This window comes from Bos javanicus, chromosome 27 (assembly GCF_032452875.1).
Source record: "Bos javanicus breed banteng chromosome 27, ARS-OSU_banteng_1.0, whole genome shotgun sequence".
Lineage (NCBI taxonomy): Eukaryota > Metazoa > Chordata > Mammalia > Artiodactyla > Bovidae > Bos > Bos javanicus.
The window spans coordinates 14,881,540-14,897,614 of record NC_083894.1 but is presented as its reverse complement, the minus strand read 5'-3'; the positions used below and the strand labels follow the sequence as shown (position 1 = coordinate 14,897,614).

At 46.0% G+C, this 16,075-nt stretch overlaps 1 protein-coding gene across 4 annotated transcripts in view; it reads left to right on the top strand.

Annotated features, from left to right (window-relative positions):
* The window catches only part of IRF2 (interferon regulatory factor 2), an 83,639-nt gene that overhangs the window by 53,758 nt on the left and 13,806 nt on the right, over positions 1 to 16,075 (top strand). For all 4 annotated transcript variants that reach the window (XM_061404153.1, XM_061404156.1, XM_061404155.1 and 1 more), the window contains one exon: positions 7,275 to 7,392. In XM_061404153.1, the coding sequence (XP_061260137.1) occupies positions 7,275 to 7,392 (118 nt within the window). The remainder of the gene's footprint in view (positions 1 to 7,274; positions 7,393 to 16,075) is intronic.

Genomic DNA, 16,075 nt, shown 5'->3' with positions numbered 1-16,075 from the left:
CAATGTTTAAAAGCAAACCACTGAGTCAAAATAGTTGGAAAAACACACACACAAAATATACTTCAGTTTGACTTGTGAAGGTAATTAGAGGGGAAAACTTAGGTAAATTGTTAAAATTTCAGACACATTTACTTCTACAGTGGAAAAGAAATATTTTAGCTAGAGTATTTCAGCAGTGAGACCTCTAGTTTCCACTTTCAGTATTTTTAGTTGGTGACTTACTTTAAATATAGCACAGTATAGGCCTTATATTTTAACTTTTTATTATGGAAAAATTTTATACACACAGGAAGGAAGCAAGTGAGTCAAATGTACTTCATAGACCGTCACCCCACTTTCAACATCAATCAGCTCATGGCCATTTTATTACATTAGTACCTCTGTCCACTTCCCTATATGCATGAAACTGCAGATACTCAACCATTTTTGACTTGCAAAAATACTTTCATATGGTTCAGCCCAATATTTTAAAGCAGATTCTAAACATCATTTCTTTCACAACTACTTCAGTAAATATCTTTAAAAGATAAATGCTCTTTAAAAATAATCCAGAATCATTATTACATCTGAAAAAATTAATAGTAGTTCTTCACTATCACCAAATATCCATCCAGTCAGTGCTTAAAAATTTCTAATTTGTCTCATAAGTTTCATAGTTTTTATACAGTCTGATCACTTGAATCAAAATCATATAAAGTTCACATGTTGTGATTTTTGTATATGTCTCAAGTCTTTTTAACCTATGGGTTTCCACTAGATTACTTTCAAAAAATTATTTTTTTCTTGCAATTGAAAAAATCTTGTTGTTTGTTATATCAGATTTCCCACCATTTGGATTTTTTTTAGGGCCTACATTCTGATTATTTTGTTTAGTCAGAAAAGTTGTAACTTCCACAAATGTGTGATTTTGAAGAATCTTCTACAGTCTTAAGTACAGCTCTGTCATATTTACTGCTATTAATATTTTCACAGCATCTATCTTAGTCATTGGTACAAAACAGATAATTAATCCATATTTGATCACTGCCTAGATAGATGAGTATTTGTTGACCAAGTAGATGCATAAATAAATATATGGGGAGGGAGTGGAGGGTTAGAATGCAGATTAAATTTCATAATCTCAGTTAATGGAGAAATAAAAATGGAGTAACAGATGTTCACTTTTCAGTTGACTTTGCTCAGACATACCCTCCAGAAGCAATGACTATTAGGTGCCAATGATGGTAAGATGTATTATTATTTTTTTAATCTGTAAGCAGGGAAAACTGCTTGCAGTGAAATCTTGACATACATAATTGATCAGAAGGCACGTCTTATTACTTCAGGGGTAGGGAAATGGAGGAATGTGCCCCTCACAAGTCCATCAGTGTGCGAATTGATGACACGTGGTGTTCTCGGCAGTAAAGGTCATCTGCAGCCCCGTCACAATGACAGTGTCTTGCATGTGGCCAGGCCCCACATTGACGCAGGGAGGAAAGTGAGAGCTTTCCTCGTAGGCTCAGCCATGTGGGTTAATTCCATCCCAGGAGAGGGTGCAGTGAGAAATCCTGCTGTGATGTAGGCTTGCTTAGTACCTGAATTGTGTCCCTCAGAGAGACATTGTTCCTTCAGCAGAAGATAGGCGATTCATCGGAAGTAAACACAACTTAACTTTTGAATATAAATCCCCTTGCATCTGACTTAACAACAAAGGCTGGGAACATGGAGGAGGCTTGTAGGCTTTCCCAAGTGCTGTGGCTCATGGCTGCATAGTGTTCATTGAATGTTTCTGGAGAGCGGTTCAAAGTCCATTCCCCAGATGGTCTGGAATTGTGTAAAGGATTTTACTGAGATGTTCATACATTACTTTTTATTGTTTGTCAAAACAGCTAAAATCTGAGTTCATATGTCCTGTGCATATATGCAACGGAATAGACTAGGTAGGTTTCTTCTACAGAGAAAATTTGTCTTATACAAATGCTTCCCTTGTGGCTTAGTATCTACCGGCTAATGCAGGAGACGTGGGTTGGATCCCTGGGTCGGTAGGATTCCTTGGAGAAGGAAATAGCAACCCACTCTAGTATTCTTGCCTGGGAAGTCTCATGGACAAAGGAGCCTGGCATGGTCCACGGGGTCGCAAAGAGTCAGACATGACTGGCACTAAGCACAAGCGTGTAGTAACTGGGTATGAAAATTTACTGTTAAAACAAGCTCTTCCCAGTCTTCCTTCAATTAAAGTTGAAGTGTTGTTTTTTTTTTTTTAAGATACCTGAATAAATACTATTCTTCTTTAAATTATTTTTTTCATTGCAGTATAGTTGATTGAGTTGAAGTTTTAACTAGGAAGAAATATTCAGAGCATGCTGGCCCACTCTTAGAATATTTCTTGGGCCATTCAGGTAGTCTGTTATCTCCATGCTCTTTGTTTCCTCGGGAAATAGCTTCCCGGAAACTGGGAGACCAAGGCCCACTGACCGCGTAATATGTGCAGAACTGCTGCCTCCATATCCTCAGATGTTGGAGTATATGCTGTGCACTCAGGGAGCCATTTTACTTGAACTAAGCCCTGCCTGCATGGAGGTAACTGGCTGTCTAAGGGAATATTCTCATAAGAAGCACAGTAGAGAGCAGTACTAGATGGCACATCATCAGAGTGTATCTGTGTTTCAGAAAATGTCCCAAAGCCATGATGAGTAAGGATAGAAGTGGATAAAACAGAGGGGTGTAGCTGACATTCTGGCGCTCTTACCATGCTCTCAGCTTCAATTATTACCTGTTTCGTCCTTCTCATGATGGGCAGGTTGTCTCCCTTTTGTATTAGCAGCAGTGGAGGCACAGGGATGTTGAGTGATTTTCCCAGAGTTCCACGCTTTATGGAGTTGGGATTTGATTCCAGGCGAGTCCAACTCCAGAACCTGTGCCACATCACCTTCCTCAGTGCCTCAGTGCTGTGGGCTCCGAGCCAGGCCTTGGGGGACATGCCAGTAAATTGGTGGATATCCACTCCCACCAGCAGCATCGCACATGAAGGTCTGGAGGTCAGAGTTGATGTTTGGTCTTCATTGGATAGGGCTTCCCTGGTGGCTCAGATGGTAAAGAATCTGCCTGCAATGCAGAAGATCTGGGTGGGGAAGATCCCCTGGAGAAGGGCATGGCAACCCACTCCAGTGTTCTTGCCTGGAGAATTCCAGGACAGAGGAGCCTGGCGGGCTACAGTCCACGGGGTTGAAAAGAGTTGGAAATGAGAAGTCAGGAAACCAGCTTCATTAGAGCAGGAGCCTGAGTGAGGCCTCATGGGGAAAGAAGGCATGTAGGTAGGATGGATTCGAAATGAATATTTGCAAACTGTAGACTGCTTCCAAATCAAAGAATTGATGCTCTTAGAGAAAATATAATCAAGGACAGCCTGCACAGTCACTTGGTAAAGAGCAGGCCTGGTCTCTGTTAGTTTTGAGTGCAGACTTCTAGATGGGAGTTACAGAAAAAAAGCAGGTATTGGCTCAGCAGAATTTTATTTTATTTTATTTTTGGCCACCTTGCACAGCATACTGGATCTTAGTTCTCCTACCAGGGATTGAACCCGCCCTCCCTGCATTGGAAGTTTGAAGTCTTAACCACTGGACTGCCAGGGAAGTCAGCAGATTTTTCCGATAGAGCGCTCGGATCCAACAGTGACTTGAGCTGGCTTACCAAACAATATGCTCCCTGTTGCTGTCCACAGATAGACTGAATGACTACCTGTCAGGGCTCATCCTGGAGTAAGCTTTTCATGGGTGGCAAGGGACCTTCAATTTTTAAACCTTAATGAACTGAAAACCCATGCCAACAACCCACCTGAACTTTCAACAGATGGAATCAGAACTGCTCTGGAAGCAGGAAACAAGTGAAAGTACTCACCCAGCCAACCCTGGTGCCTCCCTCTCCTCCTGGAGGCTCTTGAAGAGACTGCTCAGAGCACAGTCTGCAAAACTGGTTGGCCGACTAACCTCCATGGATGTTTTTGTGGCATAAGGCACCGCTGAACTCCTTGGGAAGGACTTGGAGCATGGTGGGCTTGATATTTAAGGGAGGTCTTTCTCACAGTCAGGGAGGAGAGACTGGGTAGACAGTTTAGCTGAAAATAGTGGTTGGAATGGAGAAGAGACATTTCTCTGCAAGAGGATGCTGAGGATGAAGACAGGTATGGATCCAAGAGGCAGCCCTGAGTTTTCAGGCCTCATGGAGAGATGTTAGGACAGAAAGAGGAGCCAGGTTGGCTTAGGACTCAGCAGGCCAGGTTACGGTACAGCCAGGTGTGGTACAGGACAAGAATGAGCATCACAGAGGACCAGGAGATGCTGTGGACAAAGGCCGTTCGTGACCTGAGGGATCTCTGTATATTTGTTCTATAGAGAAACGTTCACCTATTTTCTTAATTTGGGCTCTTGCCTTAAAAAACAATAATAACATAGTTTAGTTTTAGATCTTCCTATTCTAATAATTTCAAAAATTTCAGCTGAACGTAGTGAGGATCCCTGTTTTTCTGCTCCCTGGATGGAAACCTTTCAGAGAGGTGCTAGATGCTTTTCACTAGACAATGTACTGTCTTGTCCTTCCAGAACCAAAGAGAAGGTTTGCATGGAGGACTTGGGAATCAATTGGCTGGTTATTTTGGATGTGGGGACGGGAGGAGGCAAAGCAGTGTTCATAGTCTCAGCCTCCATTGGTGGTGGTGGTGGTGTAGTCGCCCAGTCGTGTCTGACTCTTTGGGACCCCAACGATTGTAGCTCACCAGGCTCTTCTGTCCATAGGATTTCCCAGGCAAGAATACTGGAGTGAGTTGCCATTTCCTATTCTGTTCTGTTACAGAAGTTGTGCAGGATTCAAGGCAGGGATCTGGGGAATAGAACAATGTTGGCAGTAGTTCTCAGTCTCCATTGGAATTAGTACAGGATCCAAGGGTTTATTAAGAAGCTACTGGAATTGGACCATGTTCCCTGACCAAAGACTGGGTTCAGCTCCCGTATCTCCTCAGATTAAAAGGAGTGTGATCTTAGAAAACTAATTTCGTCTCTGAGTCATAGTTTTCTCAAGTGTAATGTGATAAAAGTCGCACTTGCCGCTAATTAAACTGTAGATCATGTGAAACACTTTGACGTCTCCACATTGAGAAATCAGAATAATTTAGGTTTTTAAATATATGCAAGTCTGACTGCCTCGTTACTTTTATAAGAAACCTAAAGTGGAAAATGACAACAAAAGAGACCCATGAAAATGAGCAGTTCTTTGCATAATTCCCTAAAATGTTCTTAGTTCCTTTTGGGAAATCAAAGAGATGGAAGAGGAATAAGATGACACATAGAGCTTGGTGGAGATGTTGAGGCGGGTAGAAAGGGGGCCATTGAGAAAGCCAGAGAGGAAGGGGCCCTCAGCAAGGTGGCAAATCCGGTAGCTTTTGTTGTCAAGAAGGGAGAGTTACAGGTCTTCCTGTTGGATGTCAGAGTGTGGGGCTGAGGGAAAGAGACTTGCAGAAAGGTGCTTTGGGAGAGTGGAGTTTTATCTGTGACCTTGGATAATAGCGAGTGTTTATTTAATTATAGATGACAGGTGCATATTCATTGTATTTAATCTTTCCATCATCCCTGTGGGAATGGTGTGGGTTCTATTATTGTCCTCAGTTTACAGCTGTCCACAGCATCCTAAGAGACCGCTGAAGAGGCTAAAGCCCTGTAACTAGTGAGAGACTTGAACTCCAGGCTCATGTGACTCCAAAGCCAGACCGTCTCATCGTCACCCTCTCCGGGAGCTGAGAGTTCGCTTCCACGAGTGGAGTGGCAGCCAGACTGCAGGCTTTTCCGAGCCACAGTGAGGGGGCTGTGGTGGGAAGGCAGGTGCACAGTCAAGAGTTTAGCTCTCAAGGGAATGTGACGCCTCAAGTCACAAGCAAGCGAGTTTCTTCCCAGAAAGGATAAACTCTTTGGAATTTGTAAAAGAGATGCTACAAGGAAAGAGGATAAACATTCTACCCAACAGGGCGGTCCCTGGTCCTTCCTGGGGACGGGGGACGGGGGGCAGGGGGGCAGGGGGGTGGGTGGTCAGCGTTTCATACATCTGGTCAACCCTGCTGTTTGTGATCCCCCCCCCCACAAGAACTGAGCTATACAGTGAGGTAATGTCTTTAAAGTCACGGATATCATGGTGGGAATTTGCTGGGTGGGACTGTGGCTTCCCTAAGGTTTACAGGGCATTCGTGATTGAGTCCAAGCAGCACATGCATTGATAAGAATACTCTGCATGCCTTGGAGCAGCCACTTGAAATTTTTCAAAGCAGAGTCATATCCATCTCACATGATCTTCTGCTCCCGTCTTCTGTTCTTTCCATCCTTATACCCCCGTCTCCAGTGTGGTTTCCCCAGGAGTTGTGTGTGGCTTTTTTGGTCTGATTCTGTTGCTGTCGTAGATAGCAATAGCTTCTCTTCTCTTGAAGAGAAACGCTCTCATCAAACCACTGAAAGTCAGTCTGTACCCCAGCACTGGCTGTCCCAGAGCTGTTGGTGCTTTCAGAGGTTGGAGGGCTCTGGTGCACTTGAGTAAACCAGAATCGAGAGCCGAGCTTAGGCAGAGGAATTGATTCTTCTAGATTCATTAGTATCAATATGTAGACTCTCAGAAGGCTTTAACAGGCACCATGGATATGGGCTGCTCCACTTGCCTCCACGGAGTCAAGGGGTCTTCAGCTGGGAGTCTGGCCCGTGTCACCGGCCGCCCCGCCCCACCCCTGGGGCAGGATGCTCAAGTGGCCAGGGTCCAGGGCAAACCCTATATGAGAAAAATTCATCCACCATGTGCTCTGAGTTCCTGTCCTTGGGCTCATAGTTGAGGCAGAGCTTTTCCTCCAAAAGTATAAAAGGATTCCTCCCTTAGAGAGAAGGTCAGGAGCTGACGCATGCACGCCCTCCTTCAGAGAAGGAGGAGTTGGGGTCTCCCTAGCACGGAGCTTTACTTAGATAGTAATGCAGCTTCCTTATCCAGGGGTCATCGGGTTGCAGAGGTAAGCATTTCAGGAAGGTAAGCCAGGTGCAATGGTGTTACCTCCTCCAAGGAAGAAGAGGGAAAAAAGGGAACACTAGAGGAGACATTCTAGGCAGAAATGTGCTTTTTAAGCTCTAGCTGATTGAAAACATACACTTGAAACGTGCACTTGGGAGATGAACCTGACCTTGGCATTAAAAGAAAGCAGACAGGGTAGAATTTAAGCTAAGCAAAGGAAGGGAAAAGGAAGTGTTCTCAATTCTTTTTTCTTTTCTTCTTCCTAGCAAGAACCAATTGAGTCACCTTTGGGGCTTAGTAACGGAGTAAGTGATCTTTCTCCTGAGTATGCGGTCCTGACTTCAACTATAAAAACTGAAGTGGATAGTACGGTGAACATCATAGGTAAACTGTTTTGACATCTCATTTCTTTATACACACAAGTAGCCCCTCCGGGGTCGAGAATTTGTAAAACGTGACTTAAAATAACATAGGCTGTGGGAGGAGGGCTTGGAACTGTCTCAGAATCCAAGTTCAGGCCCTCGGATGTCAGGGCTGAAAAATACAATCCTTTGAGGATCAGATAAAGGAACTGAGGTGGATGGACCTCAAGAAAATAGGTAGATGAAAAGAGATTCCGCCCCCGCCCCCCGCCCCTCACCGGCGGCTAATCACCGGCAGTTCTCAGTCTTTGCATTTTTGGTTATGTGGACAAATGTGTTATTTATTTAACTTGGGAACAAGGAGTGGGGGAGACTGTCCCCACCAGTCCTCACAGCATCTCCTGGATGACGGACCTGCCACAGAGGTGGTGCTCATCTCTCAGAGGCGGAAACAGAAGTGCGTGGCCAGAGGGCATGCTGTGATCCCGCGGAGAGTTCTGAGTACCTTCTGTGCAGCGCTGTGCACGGGGAAATAGATCCGGAGCAAGGCAGGACCAACTCCTAATTTCATGGAACTGCAGATAACAACAGCTTTACCGTCTATGTTAAATGCGCCAGAGGGACAGACTGGAGAGATGAGATGATGCTGCTGGGGGAGGAACTGCAGCAGGGGGCTGGCAGCAGACCTGGCCCCCATGGACCCCGATGCAGGAACACACTTGGAGGACTAGAGGGAAGGCCAGTGCACCTGGGGAGGGCTCATGAGGCGCTTCAGAAAGGAAGTGGGGTGGGCTTATGGGGGCCTTTGCAGACCCTGGGAAGGAGGTTGGGTTTTTTTCCTCAGAGTGCTGGAGGGTGTGTGTGTGTATGTGTTTAAGTTTTTAAAAATTGAAATATAGCAGATACTAAGGCTCACAGATGTTGCATATACATGCATCATGTAAGCCCCACCCCAGGAGGCTTTTAGGCAGGAGGGTGACAAGCGTGGATTATATCTCAGTAAAGTCCCACCGGGGTGCTGCCGTGAGTGGATGGTGGGGACCCTTTGTAAGAGTGGAGACCAAGCCTTGAACTTGTATTCTGACTCCAGTCCAGGAATCCAGAACCTCTGTTTCTTTGCCCTCAATACCTTTGGTTTCATTTCATTTTGCTCCATTTTGTAAACAATTAGGGCTTCTAACACTGGTAAGAATGGGAAAGATGAAGCAGAGCTCCAAGAGTCAGTCTCACATCTGAGGACCTTCATTTGTGGGTTCTCAGTGGCTTCTCTGATGGCTCAGCAGATGAAGAATCTGCTTGTAATGCGGGAGACACAGGAGACACGGGTTCAATCCCTGGGTTGGGAAGATTCCCCTGGAGAAGGAAATGGCAACCCACTCCAGTATTCTTGCCTGGGAAATCCCATGGACAGAGGAGCCTGGTGGGCTACAGTCCATGGGGTTGCAGAGAGTCGGACATGACTGAGCTACTAAGCACACAGTGTGGAGTTTGGACCGCAAGTTGCAACCGCTGCACGTGGGGTTTTGGAGTTTGGAGGTAGAATCACAGGTGCAGGGTCTTCCTTGCACTTGGAGTCTCCAGCAGCGTGCAGGGTGAAGGAAGAATGACGCATATGCTGTGTCTCACAACTGGACGGCCTTGCCTTCCTCGTTGGGATGCGGCACTTCTGCACAGAGACAGATGGCCCCACAGTCATTTTGAGCTGAGCGAACTGTCGAACTGTCGAGCGAGCAGCCTTCTCACTTCCCCTCTGGAGCCAGGCCGCTTGTCTGACCGGAAGTCCGGCTTCCTCCCCTAGGGCCGCTGGGAGCTGCTTCTCCAGCACCTGGGTTTTGATCGTCCCTGTGTCAGCAGACTGTCCTCGGAAAGCTTCGGTCCTCTGAGCTCTTTTTAAAAAGCAAGATATTTGCCAACCCTCCAGGCATGCTTTCTTAAGATTCAGCTTATTTTGAGGGAGCTGTTTGACTTTTGAGCTCCCTTCCTTAAGGAGGGAAACTCAGCCTCAAATAAAATGCCAGACAGAAGCCAGAATTGGACCAGTATTCTTTACTCCCAACCTTTTTTTTTTTTTTTTTTAACATTCTGGTTGAGTCTTCAGTACATAAATTCTCTGTCAGGTTGGTTGTTCTTCGCCCTTTGGTGTAGTGGGCGTTGCATGGCGTTGGTACTGCATGGTCGTTCCTTCTGGGGCAAAGATGAAGGTCAGGTCTGGTTAGAGAATCACCAACCGGATTAAATGATTCTCTTCCGAAGAATAAAATCATAATGGATGGCAGTAAAATGAGTTTGAATATCTCTTTCTAACTAGTCAGTGGCCCTTGCAAAGGTGTGTAATGATAGATGCAGTGGATCCATGCAAGTATTTGAAAGAAGTGGGTACTTTGTGATTATTGCTAACAGAACCACTAGTTCAGATTTTAAACCCTTCTCAGAGCCTTGTCTCCACTCTCCCAAGTGATGGTTAATTAGCCATTCCAGCCTCTGTGATGTGTGGACCAAGATGAAAAACATAGCTGTTTCTGATTCTGAGGCTCCTGTGGCATTGGAGAGATTCTTTTCTGGGCTGTCTTTACTTTGTAAAAAAATGTTTTATTTAAAAATGACACCATTTCTTGCTTTCTATTTATTGGTCTCTAAACCCAGAGTTCCTTCCAGTTTTGTATCCAGGCACAAAGATGAAAACTTCAAGATGTTTTCATTCCCCTCTTATAAGCCCATGTTTATGAGATTAAAAATGGGAGCTGAAATGAGTCCTTAATACGAGAGCCTTTTCCTCGTTGTTGGTCGGCTCTGTCCCTGGGGAAATAGATTGAAAATCAGTATCTTAATCCCGTGGAGGCCAGCCAGCCAGTATATTTTTATTCTGGAGATGGGCGCTCTGTGTGGTAAGCAAATCCAGTAAGGGCGTAAACAGCGAAATGTACTGTTACCCTGACAAATGAACTCTTGCTGGATCTCAGCTGTGTTTCACTTTTATTCTTAGGGCAGCAGGAAAACACACACACATACACACGTGCACTAGTGCACACACACTCACAGTCAGCGGGCAGTGTCCTGGGCTCACCTTCTTGTCCATATCAGCTGAATGTACTTCCAGATTTAGCTGGCTGTGCACTCCAAGAGGGGGTGTGGTGTCTCAGTACTTAAACCAGGTGTTTTCCCATTTCCTCTCTCCTGAGCATTTAAATGCACAGGTCAGCACCCTCCAACACCCTTACCTGCTACCCCTTTAAGAGGAGGGAGGAAAAAAAAAAAAACACTCCTTATTGTTATTTTTACTTTTCTTTCACATTGAATTATTTCGTGTATGTGGCAACTTCTGTTTTTAGGAAGTGGAAGAAGCCAGAAACATGCTGGATTGTTCTGATAATACCCTGCTGGCCTACTGCCCGGGTCAGCAGGGCCTCTGCTGAGCTGTATTGAAATCACCTCCAGGCCAGTGTGTAAAGTCTGCAGGTGCGGAAATTCTGTCTCCCTGGCTTAGGTGGGGCTTCATCACCCCCATTGTGTTCCTTGATAAAAGTAACCCCACCCTGCAAGAAAGCAAAGACTGCTGTGAAATAAGGAAGGCTGTTCATGACCCTGAAGTAAATCAAGCAGGCCTTGGGTAACTAGACATAGACAGTTAGGAAATAATGTGATTTGGGTTTTGCCTTGATTTTGGTGGCCCAAATCACACAGTCTTAGGACGTACCTTTTTTTTTTTTTGGTTCCAAATTTTACTGACTTCATCTAAAGTAAACCTAGAGTAGCTTTTTTTTTTTCAGCCACGCTTAGAAACTTTGAGTATCTACAGGAGCAGAAAACAACAAAAAAGGTGCAGAGGAGATTCAGAACTAAGAGACCAAACTTAGGGCCTCACAGTTACAACTTAAGATCGGCAGCCTCTGGCACCAGATTTCCTAATTGTTTGAGGATGGCCTGCCAGTGGAGGAGACGTAAGAGATGCGGGTTCGATGCCTGGATTGAGAAAATCCCCTGGAAGAGGGCACGGCAACCCACTCTAGTACTCTTGCCTGGAGAATCCCATGGACAGAGGAGCCTGGCGGGCTATGGTCCATAAGGTTGCAAAGAGTCAGACAAGACTGCAGTGACTTAGAACGCACACAAAGATGATGCTCAGGCTGTAAGGTTGTCTTCATTTTTTCAGCTCCTTTGTGGCTCGTTCAGTTCCCCATTTTCCCTGATGCTTCAGATATGAGAAATTCCATCTACGAGATAAAAAAGTAGCTTTGGGGTGGCTCTTTCGATGGAAGGCACCCCTCTTGAGAAGGGGCGAATAAAGGCTCTCCATGCTGGTTCTCAGTGGGCTGGGCCTTGTCCTGGAGGCTCTTGGGGACAGGGTCAGAGACCCAATATCCAGTTTTATCAGGACCCTGAGAAAGCTCTTAGCCATCGGGTGGTCCGTGTATGAGGTGTAAATCGAGATCTCACAGCGTACCAAGACACAACCGATAATACATCTTGTTTTTGTTCGGTGAACTGGACCTTGGAAAACCCAGGGTGACAGAGGTTAGCCAGCACAGGACGTGATCTCCGTCCCGCGTGCCCCTGCAGCCCGGGGAAATGGAGGTGGAGGTTTTATTTATTTTTCAACCTTTAAGGAGTTTTTATTTACCCAAGCAAGTTGTCAACTTTTCATGAGGCTATAGATGTTTTTCTCCTCCTCCCTCTCTCTTGCCACCTCTGCCTCATTTATAATTAACTGTCTAATCCCGTCTTCCCTGGTCGTATTTCTCAAATCTGTCCTCTTCTATTTCTGATGCGACTCCCAGTCACCTTCGCGCTGGCCCAAGCTCTGTGTCCACGCTGCCCCTTCTCCACGGAGTCGTTTGTCCCAAAGTGCCAGTCTCACCCTGTCCCCACTGCCCTGGCCCAGGACCAAGGCCCTCACGTCCACAGGCTCCTGGTGACCTAGTCCCTGTCCACCTCTTTTATACCTGTGTTTGAACTTGAATGACTCTGAACGGTTTGATTCTATATGTGCATCCAGGGAGAAAAAGGTTTAGGGCATGGGTTCTGTTTCTGTGGGTGGATGCTAAGTCTCTGTCTGCATAGCAGAGTGAGGATGGGGCATTTGATGGCTTCATCAGGGAGGGTATGCCACCAATCCATGAGGTCTTACCCGGGTTTCTGCTCCCAGAGAGTTGACCCTTGAGACAAGTTGATTAACTCAACCGAGTTTTTACTAGAAGACACTGTTTGCTCCCCTTTGTAGCAGAGCAGCATAGGATGCTGTTTTCTGATGGGAGTGAAGAGTGTATACTCTCATCACACTCTGGCTCTACCCTGCACCCCTGTAGACCTGTCACTGTCGGGGGGCAGTGTGCCCCATGTGGGGACAGAGCTCCCTTCTCTGAAAGTACTAACCTTGTAGACACTGTCTCTACCACCCTTGAATGCCTAAACCAAATCGTGGCCAGACTCTTTTATCTAAAAGGAAAACGGAAGAGTACCAGATTAAAAGTTAACAGGATGGGGCTCCAGACCTAGTTCTGCAGGTTTCTGTTTGTCACGTGACCCTAGGCAAACTCCCTAACTTCTCTGAGACGCACATTTCCTCGTGTCTAAAGCAGAAATGATAAAACTGATTCCGCCCACCTCGCAGGGTTGTTGCAAGCATCTGGTGGGTATCACGAGAAATCACTGTGTGATTGAAAAGTGAAAGTGAAGGACGCTCAGTCGTGTCCGACTCTTTGCGACCCCGTGGACTATCCAGTCCATGGAATTCTCCAGGCCAGAATACTGGAATGGGTAGCCTTTCCCTCCTCCAGGGGATCTTCCCAACACAGTGATCAAACCCAGGTCTCCCACATTGCAGGCGGATTTCTTTACCAGCTGAGCCACCAGGGAAGCCCAAACTGTGGTTAGAAGATGGTAAAATGATACTATGCTTGTGATATTATCAAAATCATATTAAAATAGATTTGATTAAGAGAAGTTTTCTCTTATGTTACATCTTCAGTGCTGGTCTTCACAGTTTAAGTTCTCAAACTTCAGATGAGGTCAGAGAGAAATTTCTCTCCGTGGTAGCTTGCAAATGGCCTGCTTTTCTATGCCTTCAGCTGGACCCTGCAGCCGCCTGAGTGACCTTGACAATTTACCCCACTTCCCTGGTTTTCAGCTTTGTTTCAGCTGCCAAGTGGTAGGACCAACCCACCTTCAAAGAACTTTTCCATTCCTAGCAGGCTACTTTTAAGATCTTTCTCTGAGGCATGGGGGCAACTACTTTCTTGGGTGGAGCCCTGCATTAAGTCAACAGTTATTAATAAAGTGAGAATGACCTTTTAAGGAATCAAACTGGCTCATCAGTAACGAGCCATGAATAATATTGTTGTAAGTCTCAGCAACGAAGTCCCGATAAAATTACATTCCTGCGGGTGTCTCTTTTCCTGATGTGCTGACCTTCATAAGCTAGAGGAGCTTAGTGGATTCCTTGCTCCTCTGGCCATTCGAGAATTTCCTTGGCACCCAATATAGAACTGTTGAAAAGCAATTTCACTATTGGTTATGAGCCCAGAGTTTTATTAAGGTGAGATTTGAAAGTTTTTCTCCTAAGAGGGGCTCAGAAAGCCCTGGGTAGCTCAGTTTGAACTTCCTTAACTCTTTCAGGAGACGGTGCTGCTGAGTACTGGAGAGGGAAAGCTGAATTTCCACCCTGAGACTGCCACTTAACCAGCTGTCTGACCATTGAACTCTCTGTTAGCTATTTGATTCTTCACGATGTTTTTCCACCTGTGTAAAACAGGGTGATAATCATATCTTCCCCATGGAGTTGTAAGGTCTCACAGGTGATCATCCATGGGGGGGAAGACAAACTTCAGGGCCCAGAAGATGTTAGGTTTTGTTCTTACTGGTTATCAGGATCATCCAGCACCTAGAGGGCTCCCACTCTTGTCCTTTCATGCTGCAGCACAAGGGTCCCCAGCCCCAGGTTCTTGGAAAAATCATCTTCCACGAAACTGGTCCCTGGTGCCAAAAAGGTTGGGTACCGCTGCTTGAGCAGATTGCTAACTCTGCTCTTCTTATGACTTTTCATTCCTCAGGAATCAGTGGCTCTGTCTGTGTGGTCCCCTGGGGGTAAAGTTTGGTGATTCAGGGAAATCAGTTCGCATCTGTCTCTATAGATGGGTAAAGAGAAGGAGATTGATCAAGGCTGGTGTGTAAAGCCCATCCAGAGAGCATCTCAGACGTGTGGGACCTCTGCGCTTCTCTCTTGGACTTGCGACTTACGAGCTGGAAAGTTTCTAAAGTGTCCTTGGTCGTGTTCAGATGGAGAGCGGCGCTCGTCCCTGTTCCAAGCACAGAGCTACACGCTCTCAGGGTGACGCTTGGCCTTAAACATCGTGGACTCATATTAACTGGGTACCAGATGTAGCCCAGAAAGCAAAAACTTATTTTCTCTCTTTGTCACTGGTATTCAGGATACACTTAAAAATTGAATTAGAGGTGCTTATCTACTTTTGGTCTGAAAGCATGTATATTAAGTGAAATACAGTAAAAGCAGCCCTCTTAGAAGGTGTGCAGCTCTGTGAATTTTGATGGATGTCCTCTGTGGTGTGACCACCGCTATATTTAAGACGTAGGTCACTTTCCTCACCCCCAAATGTTTTTATGTCCCTCCTGCAAGCCCCTGGCGGCTATGGTTGCTCTGTCTTTATCACTTCACCTAGATTTTTAAAATCCCACTTGCCAGGAGTCCTGAAATTCTCTAGAAGACATCCGTTGTTCCATCCAGTACTCACAAATGGTCCTGAACTCTTGCAGGCTTCTGGCTCCCGTCAGGGAGCCTTGCTCTGTTTATTCATCTCTTTACTCAGCAGAGTCATCGAGCTGCTCTGCGGTCCAAGCCGCAAACGTGTGCTGTGACTCAAGACACAGAGTCCTCATGCAGGTTCTCGGCTCTCTCGGGAGCCACAGCGTGGTTGGGAGATGACATGCATGAACACAGAGTTTAATAAAGAGACAGAGAATTAATGGGCCACGTGAGGCCGAAAGTCAGGACACGTCCCGAGATCACGTCACGTTGTCGTTTTGGCCGAGCTTTGGGGACAGCGAGCGAGGGGCCCACAGGAAGAAGAGGGCAGCTCTGTTCTGGGTTGGGGCGGGGGCAGGAAAAGGCCCCCTGAAAGCAGAAGCATCTGACTCCTGCCTGCCATTCACCCTCCCCTGCTCCCCTCCTGCTCGCTGAAGCCTTTGATTTCCTGGAACTGGAAAAAAATATTCCACTTCCTGAACTTTCATCACGGGCCCTCCGCTTTCTGTTCCTTTTCACGACTGTCCTCGGCTTATTCTCTGGATCATTGCGTGCTGGCCTCCAGCCTCGCTGGACTTCTCACAAACCAGATCCTGGCCTAGACTGTGCTTCCTCGTGTCCTCCTAGGACCTGACAGCCAGGCCTTGTACAAAGACGATGCTCCAGAAATCTCTTGTCAGTTGAATGACTGAGTTGGGCCTTCTGGGGGAATACCTTGAGGGAGAGAATTCCTGGTCAGAACAAAGGGATGCAGTTAGGAAGATGCTTGAATGGCCACCATTGTTTATACTCCCTAGAATGATAGTGCAAGGGAGAAAGGACTTTTGGAGGATTGGAAGTTAAAGCGGCCTTGATTTAAATCAAATTTATAAAAGATCTTAGCGTGTAAGATCTCACACACACACACACATGCACACACAGACACACCTTGTTAGGTTTTCATATCCAC